This window comes from Rattus rattus, chromosome 11, assembly GCF_011064425.1.
Source record: "Rattus rattus isolate New Zealand chromosome 11, Rrattus_CSIRO_v1, whole genome shotgun sequence".
Classification (NCBI taxonomy): Eukaryota; Metazoa; Chordata; class Mammalia; order Rodentia; family Muridae; genus Rattus; species Rattus rattus.
This window is the reverse complement of record NC_046164.1, coordinates 2,010,881-2,028,473: the sequence shown is the minus strand read 5'-3', so window position 1 is coordinate 2,028,473 and position 17,593 is coordinate 2,010,881. Positions and strand designations below refer to the sequence as shown.

Genomic DNA, 17,593 nt, shown 5'->3' with positions numbered 1-17,593 from the left:
CAAAAGTATGAGGCCAAATACTCCAGTGACTCACTTTTCCTGTGGAGACAACATGGATATTGTAGTACATGTAGGCAGAAAAGCAGGAAGTCCGTGTGTCCTGTTAGAGTAAAATGAAGCATTAGTTCAGGATCTATTAATTTCAAAATCTACATGTGTGTCTGAACTTATAAAATAACTGAAAGTAGTAAGAGTAAGCACATGGATGCTTAAATAGAATAATTTGTTAATTAAAGATCACAAGAGAAACTGCTATAGGATACTCTTAGGAACCTGAAAGGCCTTCAATACTTCTCTTCCTTCATTTCTTTTCTTCTCCTTCCCTTCAGTCATCATTCCAGCTGTGAGAAACAACAGATTGGAGGACTAATCCGAGTATATGTAGATGTCGAAGTAGAGAACTCATATTTAAATATTCTCAACAGAGTCCTGACTCGACATTCTAGTTTGTCTTGGGGTATGAACCAAATGATTCATCAAATTCCAGCTTTGTAGGAAAGCTTTATGTAGAGGGAAATACCTAAGTATGAACCATGTGTAGCATACAGTTCAAACCTGAAGCACCATTGTGATCACAGCAGTTCTTGTTTTGGGATGTTATTTTAAGAAAGCAGAAGCAGCATCATTTGCACACCCCTTATAGACACACACTTGGCTGTGGCTTTTTGGCTTCAGTCTTTCAAAAGTGAAGACAAGATGAAGACCCACTTGCTTCTCTGGGGAGTCCTGGCCATTTTTGTTAAGGCTGTCATTGTATCAGGTAGGTGGTACCTATACAATAAAGCCAAATAAAAGGGAAAATATAGAACAGATATGTGTTTCAGGTCTAAAGACTTTAATCTTCTGCTGGCTAGCTGCCTTCTAACCTCATTAGGTAGTGATATATATGATTCATTGTACTCTCTTTGTTCTTTTTGCTTCTGTTTGGCTACTCCAGCCTATAGCATAAGAAAATAACTATTTTGGGAGTAGCTATAGTAGCCACACTTATAAATTCCCATGTATAACTTTAAAACCAATAGCCCTTTCCTTGAGTCTCTTTAATTACTATTCTAGAGAAGTCAGGTAATAACTGTGGTAATTATGATATAGACTGTATTTTGATTTTTATCTCCACAGAGAAATGAATCAGAGTGAATATTGACTCTCAGAGTTAGAGCTTCAGTGCCTACCTTTGCACTTATTCATGTTCTGTGGAGTGACATTGTACATCAAATGGAGCTCATAGCTAACAATATTTACATTTTTTTTCAGCAGAAACTTGCAGACAGTATTTTATACTGATATACACTTTCTCCTTTAATGGCGTTCTAGGAAAAGTTAATACAGGCCTTGTTGCTGTTTCTTGTTGAATCTGTGTATTGACTATGATTATTAGTATGAAAACATATCGATAGTTTAGGAAAGTTTTGGTGGAGAATATTAAATCTTACAAAATAAGATAGTCTTGGGAGAAAAGATACTGCTTTTTTTTTTTTTTTGGTTCTTTTTTTCGAGCTGGGGACCGAACCCAGGGCCTTGCGCTTCCTAGGCAAGCGCTCTACCACTGAGTTAAATCCCCAACCCCAAGATACTGCTTCTAATATGATTTACAGGGAATAATTTTTTATAAGAAGAAATGGGAATTGCGGAATTGTGTTTGCAGTTGGGTTTATAAAGACTGACATCATAGTTAACTTTCACAATTGCTTTGATTGGGGAATAGTGTAAATTTTTGTTTTATTTTTCATTTTGGTGTTTATCACTGAAGTTTACTATGTGTCATCACTAAAATAATTAGAAGCATTAGATATAAATCAGAAATCCTTCAGCCTAGCTGCTCCTTAATTTTTCCAATAAAGAAAAAGAAAATTTAGATTTTCTTTGCTCTTTTTGATTAGGAAAGAGAACAAATAGAAAAACTAGGACTTGTGAACAATAAAATAAAAGTTAAAGATTTGATCCAGGCATGGTGGTGCTCACTCGTACCTCAGCACTCAGGAGGTAGAACCAACCACAGCTGCATAGTGAGTCTTAGGCTAGCCTGGGCTACATGAGACTCTGTCTGCTATCTTCAGGTAAGAAAGGCAAATTAACTCATCTTAGCACATACACACTTTAAAAAAAAAAAAAAGACAAACACTACCTCTTTATGTAATGCAAGATGTCTCGGAGGTTCCGAGGTTGCCCAGGCAGGCCTTGAATTTCCCATCCTCCCTCCTCAATTTCCCAAGCGCTGGGATGGCTGGCCTGCACCTTGACACCAAAGATAGCATGGAGTTCTGTTTTCCTTTTTCATGATATAGTTTGCCTTTCAAACCTCAGGTGACAATAAAGGGACCATTCTTGCCGACAACAAATGCATGTGTACCCGAATTACTTCCAGGATCATCCCTTCCCCTGAGGATCCTAATGAGGACATTGTGGAGAGGAGTATCCGAATTGTGTATGTGACATTCACATTTCTTTTCTTTTCTCTGTTGTAAGAAGATACTTTGTGTTATTAAGCTTTCTTTTCTTTTTAAAGGGAATCATGCAAGGTTTTCTGAAACAGATTCCTATAGCAGGGAGGGGTCTTGACAGTGCTTGCCTTGTTTAAATGTAGTGTCTTTAATCCACTTCTGATGTGTACCACCGTTAATGAGATTGAGTCATGAGTTAGATGAAATTGAGTTTTGATAACAAGGAAATTTTACAGACCTGGAGGGCAGAAACAAAGGGAACCAGAGACTCCTACTTAGTCACTAACCTCCTCGTTCGGATGCAGTGATTCAGTGTGAATCAGAACTTTCAGTTATTCATTATCACTTTAAACTGCAACTTCAGACAACAGGAAACACTCAACTTTCGTTCCATAATTACTGACTATTGAACATTCTATACTGTGCTCCTAAATGACTAATTAAAATTGATTGTATTGACTTTTTGCTCTTAAATTGGACTCAGACCTATTCATTTTATTTCTCATATAGCCCAGACTTATATACTTGGTAGCATTAAATCAATAGCAAGAATATTGATAATACTTGAGAAATGCAATTTCTACTTGATCCAATCACTGACAAGTTTTTCTTGCTAAATACTCTCACTTTAATAGTTGGCTCCAATCAAATACTTCTTGTAGGAAAAGAACATAGCAGTCAATCCCAGCTATCAATGGGAAAATTATGATGTTTAAAAAATTGTTTCAAGGTCTAACTGCATCAGTTTGTAACTGTGCACTCTTACAAATATCATTTGTCTACTCCAAATCTAAAATTTCTCATCTTTAAATAGAAGAAAAAACAACTTTAGGATTATTAAAAATTGAGACTAGCTATTGTTTGTAAAGGTTGTGTAGTACCTGTCACATATCTTAACAATACTATTATTTACTTAACTATGTGTTTGCTAATCTTATTTTATTGTCATGATAAAATGCCGTGGAGTGTTCCCCAGTATTTTGTCAGTAGCACTGCAGATGTGTCTTACTCCCTACAAAGCTAGTTTGATTCTCCATTGTGCCCTCTATTTCATTCCTGGTAAACCAAATGAAACAAAACACCAAGCTCCAGGAGTCCTGGAGTCCATCCTTATTTCCCCACATTCACAGTGGTTTTTACCTTTCCTATTTTTACATCTAATGGATCCTGTGTTTAAGAATTCCCTCTTGTTACCCCTCTCAGCTTGGTTAACTCTTCCTCACTTTGTGTGTCTAAATTTAGCCACTGAGTCCCATGGGAGCTTTTCTGAAACAGCTTCCTATAGCAGGGAGGGGGTCTCAAAAGCAAGGTCTTTATTTTAAACGTTGACACTTCAACTTTTTTTTTTTGCCAAAACACTGTAGAAATTTATTTATTTAATTGGAATTCAGAGTATAATTCATAAAGTGAGTTTTAGAGGGTCTGAATTACTTCTTCTTCTTCTTCTTCTTCTTCTTCTTCTTCTTCTTCTTCTTCTTCTTCTTCTTCTTCTTCTTCTTCTTCTTCTTCTTCTTCTTTCTTCTTCTTCTCCTTCTCCTTCTCCTTCTCCTTCTCCTTCTCCTTCTCCTTCTCCTTCTCCTTCTCCTTCTTCTTCTTATTATTATTAAATCTTTTTTTACAGTCCAGTTGTTATACCCTTCCTGGTCTGCCCTCTGATTGTTCCTCATCCCATTCCTCACCCGCAACCCCCCACCCCACCCCCTATTCCCCCACCCCCACCTCACCTCTGTCTCTGACAGGATGTCCTCCCTTTCCTCCCCTCCCACCTCACCAGACCTCCCCACTCCCTGGGACCTCATTTCAACTTTTTATTAATTTATTTATTTACATTCCAAATGTTGCACTCTCTCCAGGTCCCCCCTCCCAGAGTTTCCCAACCCTTCCTCCTCCCCTTAGCTTTTGAGAGAGTGCCCACCTGGCATCCCTCTTCTGTAGGACATCAAGTCTCTACAGGATTAGGCACATCCCCTCCCATTGAGGCCAGATAAGGCAATCACTCCTCTGTTAATTATGTGCCAGGGGCCTTTAGCTCCTTTAATCCTTCCCTTAACTCCTCCATAGGGATCCCCAGCGACCTCAGTCTAGTGCTTGGCTGTGAGTATCTACATCTGTCTCAGTCAGCTGCTAGAAGAGCCTCTCAGAGGACAGCCATGATAGGCTCCTGTCTACAAGCACAACAGCATCAGTAACAGTGTCAGGGTTTGTTTAAATGTATCTTTAACCCACTTTTGGCATGTAGCACCTTTAATGAGATCAAATCATGATTTAAATAAAGTTGAGTTTTGTTAACAAGCTTGAGGAAATTTTACAGAAGTTGAAGACAGAAGTTTTCAGAACTCTTGGAAGATTATAGATTATAGATTCTCACAGAGATACAATTAGAGGGAATTAGCTCATGACATTGTACATAATGATATTAAAGAACTTATGCTTGGATCTCCAGGGTACAGTTGCCTAAATAGGCATCTAACTCACCTCTTACTTATATTATATTTTACTGAAAACAAATAATTTAGCTATGTCTTGATGTTGATATTTACCTTCCTGATTTTTTTCCTGACAGTATATTGCCATCCCTGTGTCACTGTGTCACCATTCCCAACTCTATCACTTACTGTAATGGGGTGGCTTTTTGGAAGTTACTTGCCTAATTTGAATCTTATTTCTGAGCTGTAAAAAAAGGATAATTATGTATATGTATATATACATATTTGGGGTTCTTACTGTATAATAATTTATACAAGAACAGTATTTGGCTCATAGTTGAATCCTACAAATATTTATTTCTCTGTCATTCCCATTATTGAAAACCTTTTCTGGTGTTAATGAGATGGCTCAGTGCATAAAGGTTTGCTTGATAACTTGTATTTGATCTCCAGGACACTGCATGATGGAAGGAGAGGACTAATTCCCACAGGTTACCTCAGACCCCCGCACATGTGCAGTGACATGAGCACACTTGCCATCAACACGTACATATAATAAATAAACAGATAGTAAAAAACTTACCATGAGAGCCTATATAATCAAATCAAAGAATAGATACACTTATTCTTCAAAAATTTTTATTTGGTGAACAGTCAGTGTGGAAGATTAGCACTGGGAATATAATATAAATTATGTGAGGTAGTCTATGCTGAACTGAGGATGGTAACAGAGGAATAATCTCAGCACTAGGCAGATGGAGCAGAAGAATCAGGAGTTCAAGGTCATCCTTTGCTACAGAATGAGTTTGAAGCAGATCCGAGCTGTGTGAAGCACATCTCAGCACTGAGACAATCAAAACGGAGCCAATAATTCCTTCAAAACAAATGAGCAACATGAAAACACAGTAAAATTCACCCCAAAATGAAAATAATCAAAAAACTCTCCACCAACAAACTATAAAACAAAGCGTGCCTCAGGAGAAGTGCATGGTTATGGTGGTGCACACAGACATATATGGAGACAAAACACTTACATATAAAATAAATAAAATAATTTATCATGTATACATTTAAAAATATACATATTTTTGCTGTTCATTCTATAAACAATGAACACCTTGTACACACCACACATGTAGCCATTTATAGCCTAAGAAACCAGCTGGTATGTAGACAAGAAACTGGTAACAAATTACTGTGACACCCATGTAATGCTTACAGTTCAGTAAAGTGGTGATGAGTACTGCTATAGTTCAGTAGTAAACACTAATCTGTTAAGACTACTACTAGAAACAACAATATCTGTACTTAATTGTTTAACTGTTTTCTCTCTCTTTTTAGTGTCCCTTTGAACAACAGGGAGAATATCTCCGATCCCACCTCCCCAGTGAGAACGAACTTTGTATATCATTTGTCAGACGTGTAAGATTTTCCTTCATTCTTACATATGTGGAAGTTAATACCTTTAACTAACTTCATTAATAATGATATTTCCAAAAATACATTCGGGTGTAAACATTGACAAATGTCTGAACTTTAGAATACACTGATTCTTAGGCTATTATTAGGTACCAAAACTTCATAAAATTGGGTCACAGAAAAATAGTAGTGTTAAGTTTATTCCAAAGAAGAAATTATTGTCATTTATGTAGAAGGGGCTGATTTACTTCAACATTTAAATAAGTGGTGTTTAGATTTTAATATTCATGTGTTTCTTTGGAGATGATAGAATCCAGTGTTAAACAGTTAAGAAAATTCTCTCACTGGGGCGTGGTGGTACCTGGCTTTATTCCCGGCACTCTGGAGGCAGAGGTAGATGGGTCACTGAGTTCGAGGCCAGTGTGGTCTACAGAATGTGTACTGCCAGGGCTGTGCAGAGAAACTCTGTCTTGAACCCCCCTCCCCCATGCCAAAAAAATACCACACAAAAACTCCCCTCAGGAGTACAGTGCAGGAAAAGGAGAACTGGCGGTTCCAGGCCAGAATGAGCAGCATGGCGAGGCACCGTTTTCCTAAATACATTTGGATGTACATGTATATTTCTATATTAATAGATTCCCCTTGTCGCTAAAACTGAATTTATTGAAACATGTATACAGCTAGGGATAAACTAATGCAGTGGAAACTGCTGTACAGTATAGGTGAGATGATCCTCTCATCAAATCATTAATTATATTGCTTATTTTCAAGTATTTTTCACATGAAAGATCAAGAATTTTATACTATCTCCCTTGCTGTGCAGATGATTAGGTCTGGAAAGAATCGTCATTTACTGTAGGTTAGAGCTGCAAGAACGAATAGACCTTCGCTAACATCCACAGTGGCTTGGGTATTGAGAGGACATTTGCTGGGGGTTCTAATGTGTGTGTATGTTTGCAGCTGTAAGAAATGCGACCCTGTGGAAGTGGAGCTGGAAGATCAGGTCGTTACTGCCACCCAGAGCACTATCTGCAGTGAGGACAGCGGTGTTCCTGAGACCTGCTACATGTACGACAGAAACAAGTGCTATACAGCTATGGTCCCACTTAGGTATCATGGTGAGACCAAAATGGTGCAAGCGGCCCTGACCCCTGATTCTTGCTACCCTGACTAGTTTGAGTCACTCGCCATGCAGCGTCTGTCTTCAGAGGCTCTCCATTGCACCCGGAAGTTATACTCACTGCTAGTGAATTTGAAACAAGTGCTTTGTTTTCTTGTGGTATAAAACTAATGTTCCCTTTCAACAGTTAGAATATCAGCATTGCTGTCATTATTATTATTAGTAAATCCTCATGCCTGGTCAAGGAGGTGTGTTTAAGAGTTCATTTTCTGGTGTTAAAAATTGTAAGCAAGGGGAGAAAGTAAAATTCCAAGGGTAAAAATCAAAAGGCATAATTCAATTCAATCCCTTTCCTTCCTTCCTTCCTTCCTTCCTTCCTTCCTTCCTTCCTTCCTTCCTTCCTTCCTTCCTTCCTTCCTTCGCTGTGGAGAGCTGGAGCTTCTGCACTCTATCCTAGTCTTTCTCACTGTGCAGAGAAAACATCACATAAACATAGGGCAGGTTACATCTTCACAAGAAGTTATAAGGGTTGTGATTCGGAACTATCTACTAATGTTTATGAAAGTCATTTGCTGAAAGTCATATAATTTGATGCACAAATGAAAAAATGAATGTTGATAGAATACATAGACTTGACATTAGATTTTCTTTAAAATTTTTTGACAGTGAGATTATTGTCTGAAATTCTTAGGGGACTCTTTGGCGTCTCAGCTGAATCTGATGAAGTCTGTATTGCAAAATATGTATTCTCTAGTACAGTTTGAACAATTAAATAGATCGATAAGCATATACCCGTGTGAATGATTCTTTGGAAAAAATTTGCTTGTGTTTAACCTTCTTGTATGTAAATTAAATATATTATTATTGGCAAACGGTTTCTAAGTATGATGCAATGGTGCACTTGTCACTTAGCTTATATGGGCACATATTTGAGAAATCTTTGTTATTTCACAGGTAAAATTAAGTCCAAAGGCAGAGTTTATAGCACATAGCACCTTTTGGAAGCAAGAGGTGTACTCTGTGGTAGGGAGCTTGCTTATCATGCTTAAGACCTTGATGTCCACCACTGTGAACAGAAGGGAGCAAAACAAAGCATAGCAAAACAAAACAAACAACCACAAAACTTTTACAACTTCATCCCAGTAGAATCTCACTTTAATGGTAGGCTTATTTCAAAGGAATAACTCGTCACATACAAAGAAACATTATGGTAGGACACCATGGTCAATTGATGCATTTATCTAAGGGCACTACAGAAAGTAACTGCTGATTCAGAGGCTCATGTGAAGATACTTCTGAGCTGGGAACAGGGGTTCAGTGTCCAGGTCTGAGCTGTATGCTAGCAGTGCATATGAGGTCTAGGAGGCAACGCTAATGGCCCAATTGAAATTTATATTCTTACAAGGTTGAACTAATACCAGGCAAGGTAATTAAATTTAAGATCATTTCTTCTTTTAAAATGAGATTACAAATAACTATTTCCTAGATTTTATAAGAATGACGATACATCCAGTATATGGATATGTGTGTTTATATGTCACTGAGTATGGCAGTCACAGTGGTTAGCAATAGTCATTACAATAGCAAATACAGTTGTTATGTGCGAATTTTCTCTTGGCTCCTCTCTGACACGACAACAAACTAGTGAAAAATACAAGTATGTGCTGTAGTTCTTACCTGCAGATACTGAAGGACTCAGAAAAGATGATTACTAATTTCCTTCCCTAGAGATGCTGATAAGTAGTTTTGGGTGTAGAAGCTGGAGAAACTGCAACTCTTACAAATTCTCAAATTCTGCTGCTGTGGGGAATGACGCAACTGTAGTGTCAGGAGGACGAGCCTCCACCTCCACCTAGTGGTTGCAAAGTAAAGCGACTAGGAGGGTTTTTTTTTCCCTCCTTTAACCTTCATATGAAAAGAGTTCTAGCTTCATTTTGTAAGTAGCATGCTTAAAGTTCGTATTTATTTATTTAGTATGTGTCCATGAAACGATGGATATATTCATACGTGTGTGTGCTTCTGTGTCACTTAGGATGGCTGTTGTAGTAAGGAACACTCTGACTGCCATAATGTCCCACTGTTACGGGCTGTACCCAAACCACGAGCCAGCTTCTGTCCTTAAGTTGTCATGATACTTTCCTTTCTGAGACAGAGTTTTCCTGTGTCAATCTCTGGCTGTTCCTGAGTGTGCTCTGTAGACCAGGCTGGCCTTGAACTCACAGGAATTCACCTGCCTTTACTGGGATGAAAGGCATGCACCACCACTGCCTGTTGCTGTTATTCTTAATGCTTTCTACATGATAGGACCCAGAGTCAGTCGGGAGACAAATCTAAGTAGATTCCTGAGGGAATCTCTAGGTGGACGGCATCCTTCCGTGGGTTCAGATCGTACAGACTGAGTAAAGAGAAGAAAGCTAGCTGAGCACCAGCAGTCCTTGCTCTCGGTCTCCTGAATACAGATGCTCTTGACATTGTGCCTTCTGACATGAAGGGCTGTGCTTGCAAACTGTGGACCTAACAAACTGCCTTTTCAGAGCACCAAAAATAACAGATACAGAAAACTTAGTACTGAGTAGCGGGTCTGTGACTGTGACGAGTCTGACATGTGGTTCAGAGACCTTTGGGACTGTCTAACTGCAGAAACGTGGACTAGTTTAGAACTGTAGGCTAGAGAAGTCTTGACTGCTACAAACCAAATGTAACAGATTATTATGCTGTTTTAGTTAGGGCTTCTATTGCTGTGAAGAGACATCATGACCAAGGCAACTCTTATAAAGGACAACATTTAATTGGGGCTGGCTTATAGATTCATAGGTTCAGTCTGTTATCATCAAAGTGGGAATATGGCAGCTTCTAGGCAGGCATGGCACAGGAGAAGCAGAGAGTTCTGCATCTTAATCTGACTGCCACCAGAAGAAAAACTGACTTTTCTGCACTGGACAGAGCTTCAAAGCCCACCCTCACTGTGACACACTTCCTCCAATAAGGCCACACCTCCTATGGACTAAGTGTATTCAGATCACCAAACCTTTGGGGAGGGCAACATTGAGAAGATCAGACTGTTAAAAGAGAAATGTGAACAGTGTATTCCTCTTTCATGAGATCTCAGAGGGGAAAAACCTCTGTTGAGAACTGGTCTATTCATGGTACATTCTAGAATGGAATGTGACTGCATTCTGCCAGTGCCCAGAAAATTTGAGTTAGGCTGAGTTAAAAAATAATAGCCTCAGTGGTAGAGCGCTTGCCTAGCAAGCACAAGGCCCTGGGTTCGGTCCTCAGCTCCGGAAAAAAAATAGCCTAAGATGGTGGGGAGAGGAAATTTCAAGACAGCATAGCATTCAGGCTGTGGCTTATTTACTGATTACTGTTCGTATCCAGGTTCACAGTGAGCAAGAATATCTTATGGAACAGAAAGATATGAAATATGTGCATTTTTGGCAAGGAGAGGAGTGTGAGAAAGCTTATATAAAGTTGATGATGAAGAGTAAAGAAAGCAGCTATAATTGTTAAAGAGTTAGCACAATGAAGTGGAGACCTTACTTGTCGCACTGGGACAATAGGAAAAGTATCTTTGGAGCATGTTCCTGCCCACCAAAGACTCGATCTTGTGAAATATAAATTATTTGAAAGGTGACAGCTTAAACCAAGAATGCAGTTGAAGGTCTCTCTTCTTGAAAATAACTCGATAGGTTCAGCCTTCAAGGTACACAGAGGCCACTACAACTACAGGAGAAGGGAGCCAAACTACATGATGAACTGGCATCAGAATATGGCGGCATTGTCCATGTGGACTGGATTTGCAGGCAAACCAACATGCATAAACTCCAGGGTCATGGAGGCTTGCACCAAGGTTTTGGAAAGCTGATGTGTATAGCACAGTGATATTCCCTGCAGGGAGGGTCCAAGAAGCCATTTCCTTGAGTTTTACTTAGAAGCCATGAGGGTGACACCGAAGTAGCAACAGAGACCTCAGGATGTTGAAGATGCTAGAATCTTGGGATGTCCACTAAGGGAAGTTGGGTGGACAGAATGGAGTCAGTCTGAGAGCCATTGCATTTGTACTATGGGTGGTAGAGCTGTAGGAGTGGTACTGCTGAACACTGTTGAAGCCTCGATAAGGCCACCAAAAGCCCAGATGTAAGACGTGCAGCTGTAGGACTTGAGTTTGCCCTTCTGGGGTTTGTCTGGCTTTGGTTCAGCCTTTTTTGGCCGTGTCTCCACTCCTCACTTTTGAAACAGGAGTGCTTATTTTGGGCCATGGCCTGTTGGAAACATTTGGCTTCTTTTATTGGCACAGGTGATAGGTCATTTTGTGTGGCTGGAGAGATAGCTCAGTAGTTAAGAGTTTATTACTCTTACAGAGGAAGTATTGGCTACAGATCTTTGAAATTCTGTTAGAGTTCTCCTGTGAATCTGAGTTGTCTTCTTCCTTCCTTCTCCTCCTCCTCCTCTGTTGGAAGGCTTTTTAATTACTGTTTTTGTTGCCTCTTTTGCTGTCAATTTTAACTTTTATTGCATATGGCCAGGTAGGAAATATGAGACTGTTTATTAATTAATTAATTAATTAATTAATTATCCCAGCATATGGTCTGTATACGCTTCCATGTGCTGCTGAGTAGAATGTATATTCTTTGGTGTTTGGGTAGAATATTCTGTAGACATCTTCTAGGTTTATTTCATTTAATCTTGAAGTTTCTCTGTTTTACTTTTTGTCCAGATGAATGACTGTCTTTTGGAGAAAGTGAGGTGTTGAAATCACCTATCATCAGGTTTGTGTTAATCTGTACCTTAAATTCCATTAGTATGCTCCTTGTGAGTTGGGCAAATAAAAGTTTGGTGCATATATGTATAGTTTTGTCATGTATTCTTAATTAATTGGTCCATGGGTTAGAATGCCCTTCTCTGTCTCTTCTCATTAGTTTTAGTTTTAAGTCTGTTTTGTCAGATATTAGAATGGCAGGCTGACCACCCCCAGGGAGCAAGCCAGTAAGCAGCACCCTTCCATGCCTCTGCATCAGTTCCTGCCTCCAGCTTCCTTTCCTCTTTGAATTCCTGTCCTGACTTCCTTTGATGATTAACAGTGATATAGAAGTATACATAGAATAAATTCTTTCTTCCCTCAGTTGTGTTGATTATGGTGTTCGTCATAGCAGTAGTAACTCTAACTAACACAATTGCAATCATTATTATGTGAGGTAGCTGAGTTAGTCGGACTGCCAGCTCTCCTGCCCCTGAACCACCAGAACAAGCTCTCCAGCACTGTCCCAGGTAGCTCACCCAGTGATGGAGCTGGTTAACAGCAGGGCAGGTCAGCTCCCTGCTGGGGAGTTGGCTCCCCCCCCCCCACTAACAGAGTCACCTCTACTTTGCTGCCCAGGAAGGGTTCAGGGCCTGCTCTCCCAGGGGCTGCTGTCAATGAGGGTCGGGATCAGCTCTTTGCTCTCAGGGTCAGTTCTCCAGCCTGCCACAGGCAGCTGAGAGGGACATCTCTCCCTTGCCAGTGCTACTCCATGGCAGATGAGGGGTGGGGCCAGCTCTCCCACACTTAGTAGGTCTGAATGTTTTAGGATGTTTGTAACATGGAAAATTTTTATTTCTCTTCCAACCAAGGCAGGTAGTTTTGCTGGGCACAGCAATTGTGATTGTTGAGGACTTGGACTGCCCAGCTCCAGGCTTTTCTTGCTTTCATAATTTCCACTGGGAAGCCAGTTGTCATTCAGATGTGCTTCTCTTCATGCCATTTGTGCTTTCTCTTGAGCTTTCAGTGTATTTTCTTTGTAGTGTATATTTAATGTCTTCCCTGTGTTGTGCTATGGTGTAGTTCTTTCCTGGTCTTGTTTAGTTGGCCGTCTGTGTCCTTACATCTGTATGGGTGTGTCTGTCATTCCTGAGTCTGGGGAAGTTTTCTCCTATGTTCTTGTTAAAATCTGATCTGTGCCACTGACCCGGGCTGCTTCTCCCTGATTTTTTCCTATTATCCGCATACGGTATCCCACGTTTCCTACACATTTGCTTCAGATTTTTTGTTTTGTAAGTTCTGATTGTCCATCTTCTGCTTGACTCATTCTACTTAGAAGTTAAATTATATTTTTTTATTTATTGGTGTGTGTGTGTGTGTGTGTGTGTGTGTGTGTCTGTGTGTCTGTGTGTGTACATGTGTGCTGTAGTATATGCGTGGAGGTCAGATACAACTTGTAGGAGTCAGTTCTTTCCTTCCAAGATGTGGGCCCTGCCTGGGCATTGTTCTGAGGTTTGCAGGCAAGGCAGCAAGTGAGCGTTACCCACTTACCAATCTTGCTGCCCCGTAAGTTGTGCTTGTTGGATGTTTGATCATTCAATGAAAGAACCAACACAATGCTATACTTCAGAATTCTTGATGGGCATAAGAATGAAATTTTTATATTTTATAGAAATTGATGATACAACAAGAGAAAAATGGACTATATTATAGGAAATAATGACTTTTAGAACACTCCTTATACATCCACACATGACAAAAGATTTGGTGGAAATAGGTCAAAATATGATATTTTTTGTTTCCATTTCCTCTTTATTCAAATATTCTGTAACTAGTATACATTTTCTATACACCATTATGTTTTAGAACATGCTTATTATTATCTGAGAAACAATTATTTTGTTTTGAAATTATGCATTTCTAAGTACTCATAAGTATTTAAAGAGAAAGTGATGTTTGTGGAGCATTCATTTACTTGCTAGTATAACTGCTAGTTGCTCTGAGAGATACATAAAGAAAAACAACTCATTTTACTTTCTAGACGTTTTCCTATTTCGCCTATAGGAAAAACTAACAAGAGAAACTTTGCACACAGTATTTCACAAATACTGTGAATACTCAAATACTGGTTGAGGGTAAGAGATGAGTCTTGGGAAAGATGTTAACCAGATAGGATTTTCACACTTGGAGCGTTAGAATCTTCTAAAATTATGTAAGCCAGACAAAGAGGAAGAATCATTTGGGAAATCTAAGAATCCTGCCTCTCCTTATACATGTTTCTGGGCACCGAGACGAGGTGTGTGTTAAATGAGGCACTATGAAAGCAGAGGGTCTTGCCCAGGATGCTGCAGGGGCTGGGATCCTGGGCACAGTTTTATTCCTTGAACAGTTCTTTCTGTGTCAGACTACAGTTCAGCTTGTTTCTTGCTTCTTTGCAAGGCTTTTCCTTTGCTAGCATGTTTTTTTTAATCTATCTATCTATCTATCTATCTTTCTTTCTTTCTTTCTTTCTTTCTTTCTTTCTTTCTTCCTTCCTTCCTTCCTTTCTTTCTTTCCTTGTAATCAGCTGATTGGTGTTTTTTAAATTGAATGGACTCTACATTCAAAGAGAGAGTAAAAGGTTGTTAATTGAACAGGGAGAGGCAGAGAGGCAAGGAGGTACAGGTGGATAAAACCAAATATTACATCCTGGGGTAAAATGGTGATTGATTATTTTCTGTCAATTACATTTTCCTTTGGGGGTTAGCCGGTGGCCTGAGTCACAGTGAAATCTTTCATGTTTAATGAAGTAGAAACAGACGTGCCTGTTTTAAGTCCAACATTTTTTGGTTCCCTTTTTGGCTTTTAGTAACGACTTTTGGTTTCAGGGGTATGTGATAAATTATATTTTGAAGGTGGTAGTTGAAACTGGATTAAATGAGACAAGAGAGAGGAACAGATAGGAATACCTAAATAAGCGATAAAAGTAACTCAACATTCTCTTTAAAGATGTATTAAATGTCTGGGCATGATGGGCACCCCTTAATTCCAGCCTGGGAGGGAGAGGCATGTGGACCTCTGTGAGTTCGAGGCCAGCCTGTTGTTCTGTGAAGTGACTTCTAGGACATTCAGGGGTGCTACACAGAGAATCTCTGTCTTGAAAACAGAACAAACAAGCAAGCAAACCAACAGCAGCAACAGAGACCAGCCAACCAAATAAAACCCACCACCACCACCACCACCACCAAAAAGTATAAAATTTGTTACTCTGGTTTGAGTGGCCAAATTTAGATGTGCTGTCTACATCTTTAGATGCTCCAGAAACCTGGAGGAAGAGTCTCCATGATAATGCCTGCCACGTCTAATTCTCAGAAGGTCAGCTGGACCCTGCGTGTCATCATTCTGCTTTACCACACGCATGCACTGAGAAGCTCAAGCTTTCCCAAGACTACTGGCTTGTGCCTCAGGAGACGCTGTGACACATGGTATGTATGTGCCTCTGGGGTGTCTCACGTTCTGTTACCTTCAGACGTGATTAGTCTGTATAAGTTGTCTTCTAGGGGCAAGGAGGTTATACCTAGCTGTGTTAGAGTCAGCAGGGGTGACTGTTAGATATAGTCATCCACTAGAGAGGTGGGTAGCAGAGCAGGACGGAGGTACAAGAGCTAAAGTGTGTGCAGTTGTCAGAAGCTTTAGTACATGCCCCTTAACTTTAGACTTCACGAGCTTTATGGGCATCCTAAGCAGGACACAGAGTAAAGGACGTATTTATCGAAAGGAGCTCAAGCCCATTAGGCAGGCTTGGAGAAGCATCCCTGGGCTGGTAGGAAGAAGCATTATCTTCTGCAGGAACAGGTTCCATTCTCTTTATTATGTTCTCAAGTTTAATAAGTTTGCTTTTGGTCACATTCTGCTTTTACACTTTGCATTACAGATGACAGTGTTATTATCTCACAGATGTGAAGGTGCCAACAATTTATAGAGACAAAAAGCCAAAACCAAAGGAAGAAAATGAAACACTACATCCCTACCACAAAACAATAAAAATTAAATTAAATTAAAAAAAAGCCCCCAAAAACCAAAGTCCCCTAAAGAGGAGACTTACTCCCTTGGTAGTGGTTGGACCATCACGGCTTGGTGCCAGACACAGTGACTCAGAACACCTTTGACCACGGTCTCATTCGTAATGGTTCCTGGCGCCTCACCCCGAGGAGGCAAAGATGCCATATAAGATTGGCTACTCAAGATAGGGAGCTGCCACCCCATCTTTGTTCAGAGGCGACACAGCATGGATGGCTCACAAGGCAAGCTCTCTTAAAAGAACCACATCATCCCTTTTCATGGGTGGGATTCTGTCCACTGTGTTTTTGTCTACAGTGTCTGTTCTTCATCAAAACTTTTAAAGGATTTTTTTTTTTAAAGATTTATTTATTTATTATATATAAGTACACTGTAGCTGTCTTCAGATACACCAGAAGAGGGCATCAGATCTCTTTACAGATGGTTGTGAGCCACCATGTGGTTGCTGGGAATTGAACTCATGACCTCTGGAAGAGCAGTTGGGTGCTCTTAACCACTGAGCCATCTCTCCAGCCCCTCATCAAAACTTTTAAATCAGTTTTGATTTGATAAATTCTTCTATCCCTGTGCCTTGGGCTCACCACTCTTGGCATGATACTGTTTGCCAATACAACTGTGCCACCGTTCATTATGGTGAAACAGAAAGAGAACATTTGGTAGTACAAGTATTCACAGTGAAATTTTGGGGAAAACAATAAGCTAGTGTTTTTTTTTTTTTAATATGATTAAAATATAAAACTGGTGGGGGGGAGGACCTTAGGGCATCAGTGGGCAGCACAATCTGCAGCTGCTTCTGAACACAAGGCTAGAAAGCATGGTGCTTTACTCTGTATCCCCACACCTCCCACAGGAAGGGTGAGTGGCAGTGTGAGTGCTTACAGGTACTGAGGAGCCAGCCAACCAGTAAACATTTACTAGGAATCTCCTTTTGGTAAGACATTATACTAGAGTCAAGGGCAAAGTTAACTTTCTCAGGAAGGTTTCACCAAATTTGGGGTCATATAAAATCTATCACAAGAAGATTTCCCCAAGAATGTCTTTAGGAATAGAAAGTAACATTGTAGAAAATTTAGAGAAAATTTACACCCAGACTCAAAACAGGTAATATTCAGATAACAGGCTAAAATGCCTTTAATAACAGTAAAAATAATATCAATAAAACTCAAATATATTCTAAGCAAGACAATATAGAAACATCTACTTTACAAAATAATTTACACTATTTAATCATGATACCCGGAAGTTGTGTCTGGGAAAAATCTACAAGGATATGAAGTATAAACATAACAGTCCTAAAATATAATGGTACAATAATTTATACTGAACTAGTAAGGAAAACTAAACATTGAGTGCTTTATCTGCATAAGGTAGTGTTTCAAGAAATGTCCTC

The 17,593-nt window shown here is 39.7% G+C and overlaps 1 protein-coding gene across 1 annotated transcript; it reads left to right on the top strand.

The window, feature by feature from the left end:
- Window positions 1-631: 631 nt before the first annotated feature.
- Window positions 632-8,278, top strand: Jchain (joining chain of multimeric IgA and IgM). Its single transcript, XM_032916512.1, has 4 exons — window positions 632-760; window positions 2,305-2,425; window positions 6,209-6,289; window positions 7,247-8,278. Exons 1-4 carry the CDS (start codon window positions 697-699, stop codon window positions 7,458-7,460), a joined length of 480 nt encoding a protein of 159 aa, XP_032772403.1. The 5' UTR covers window positions 632-696; the 3' UTR covers window positions 7,461-8,278.
- The last annotated feature ends 9,315 nt before the right edge of the window (window positions 8,279-17,593 follow it).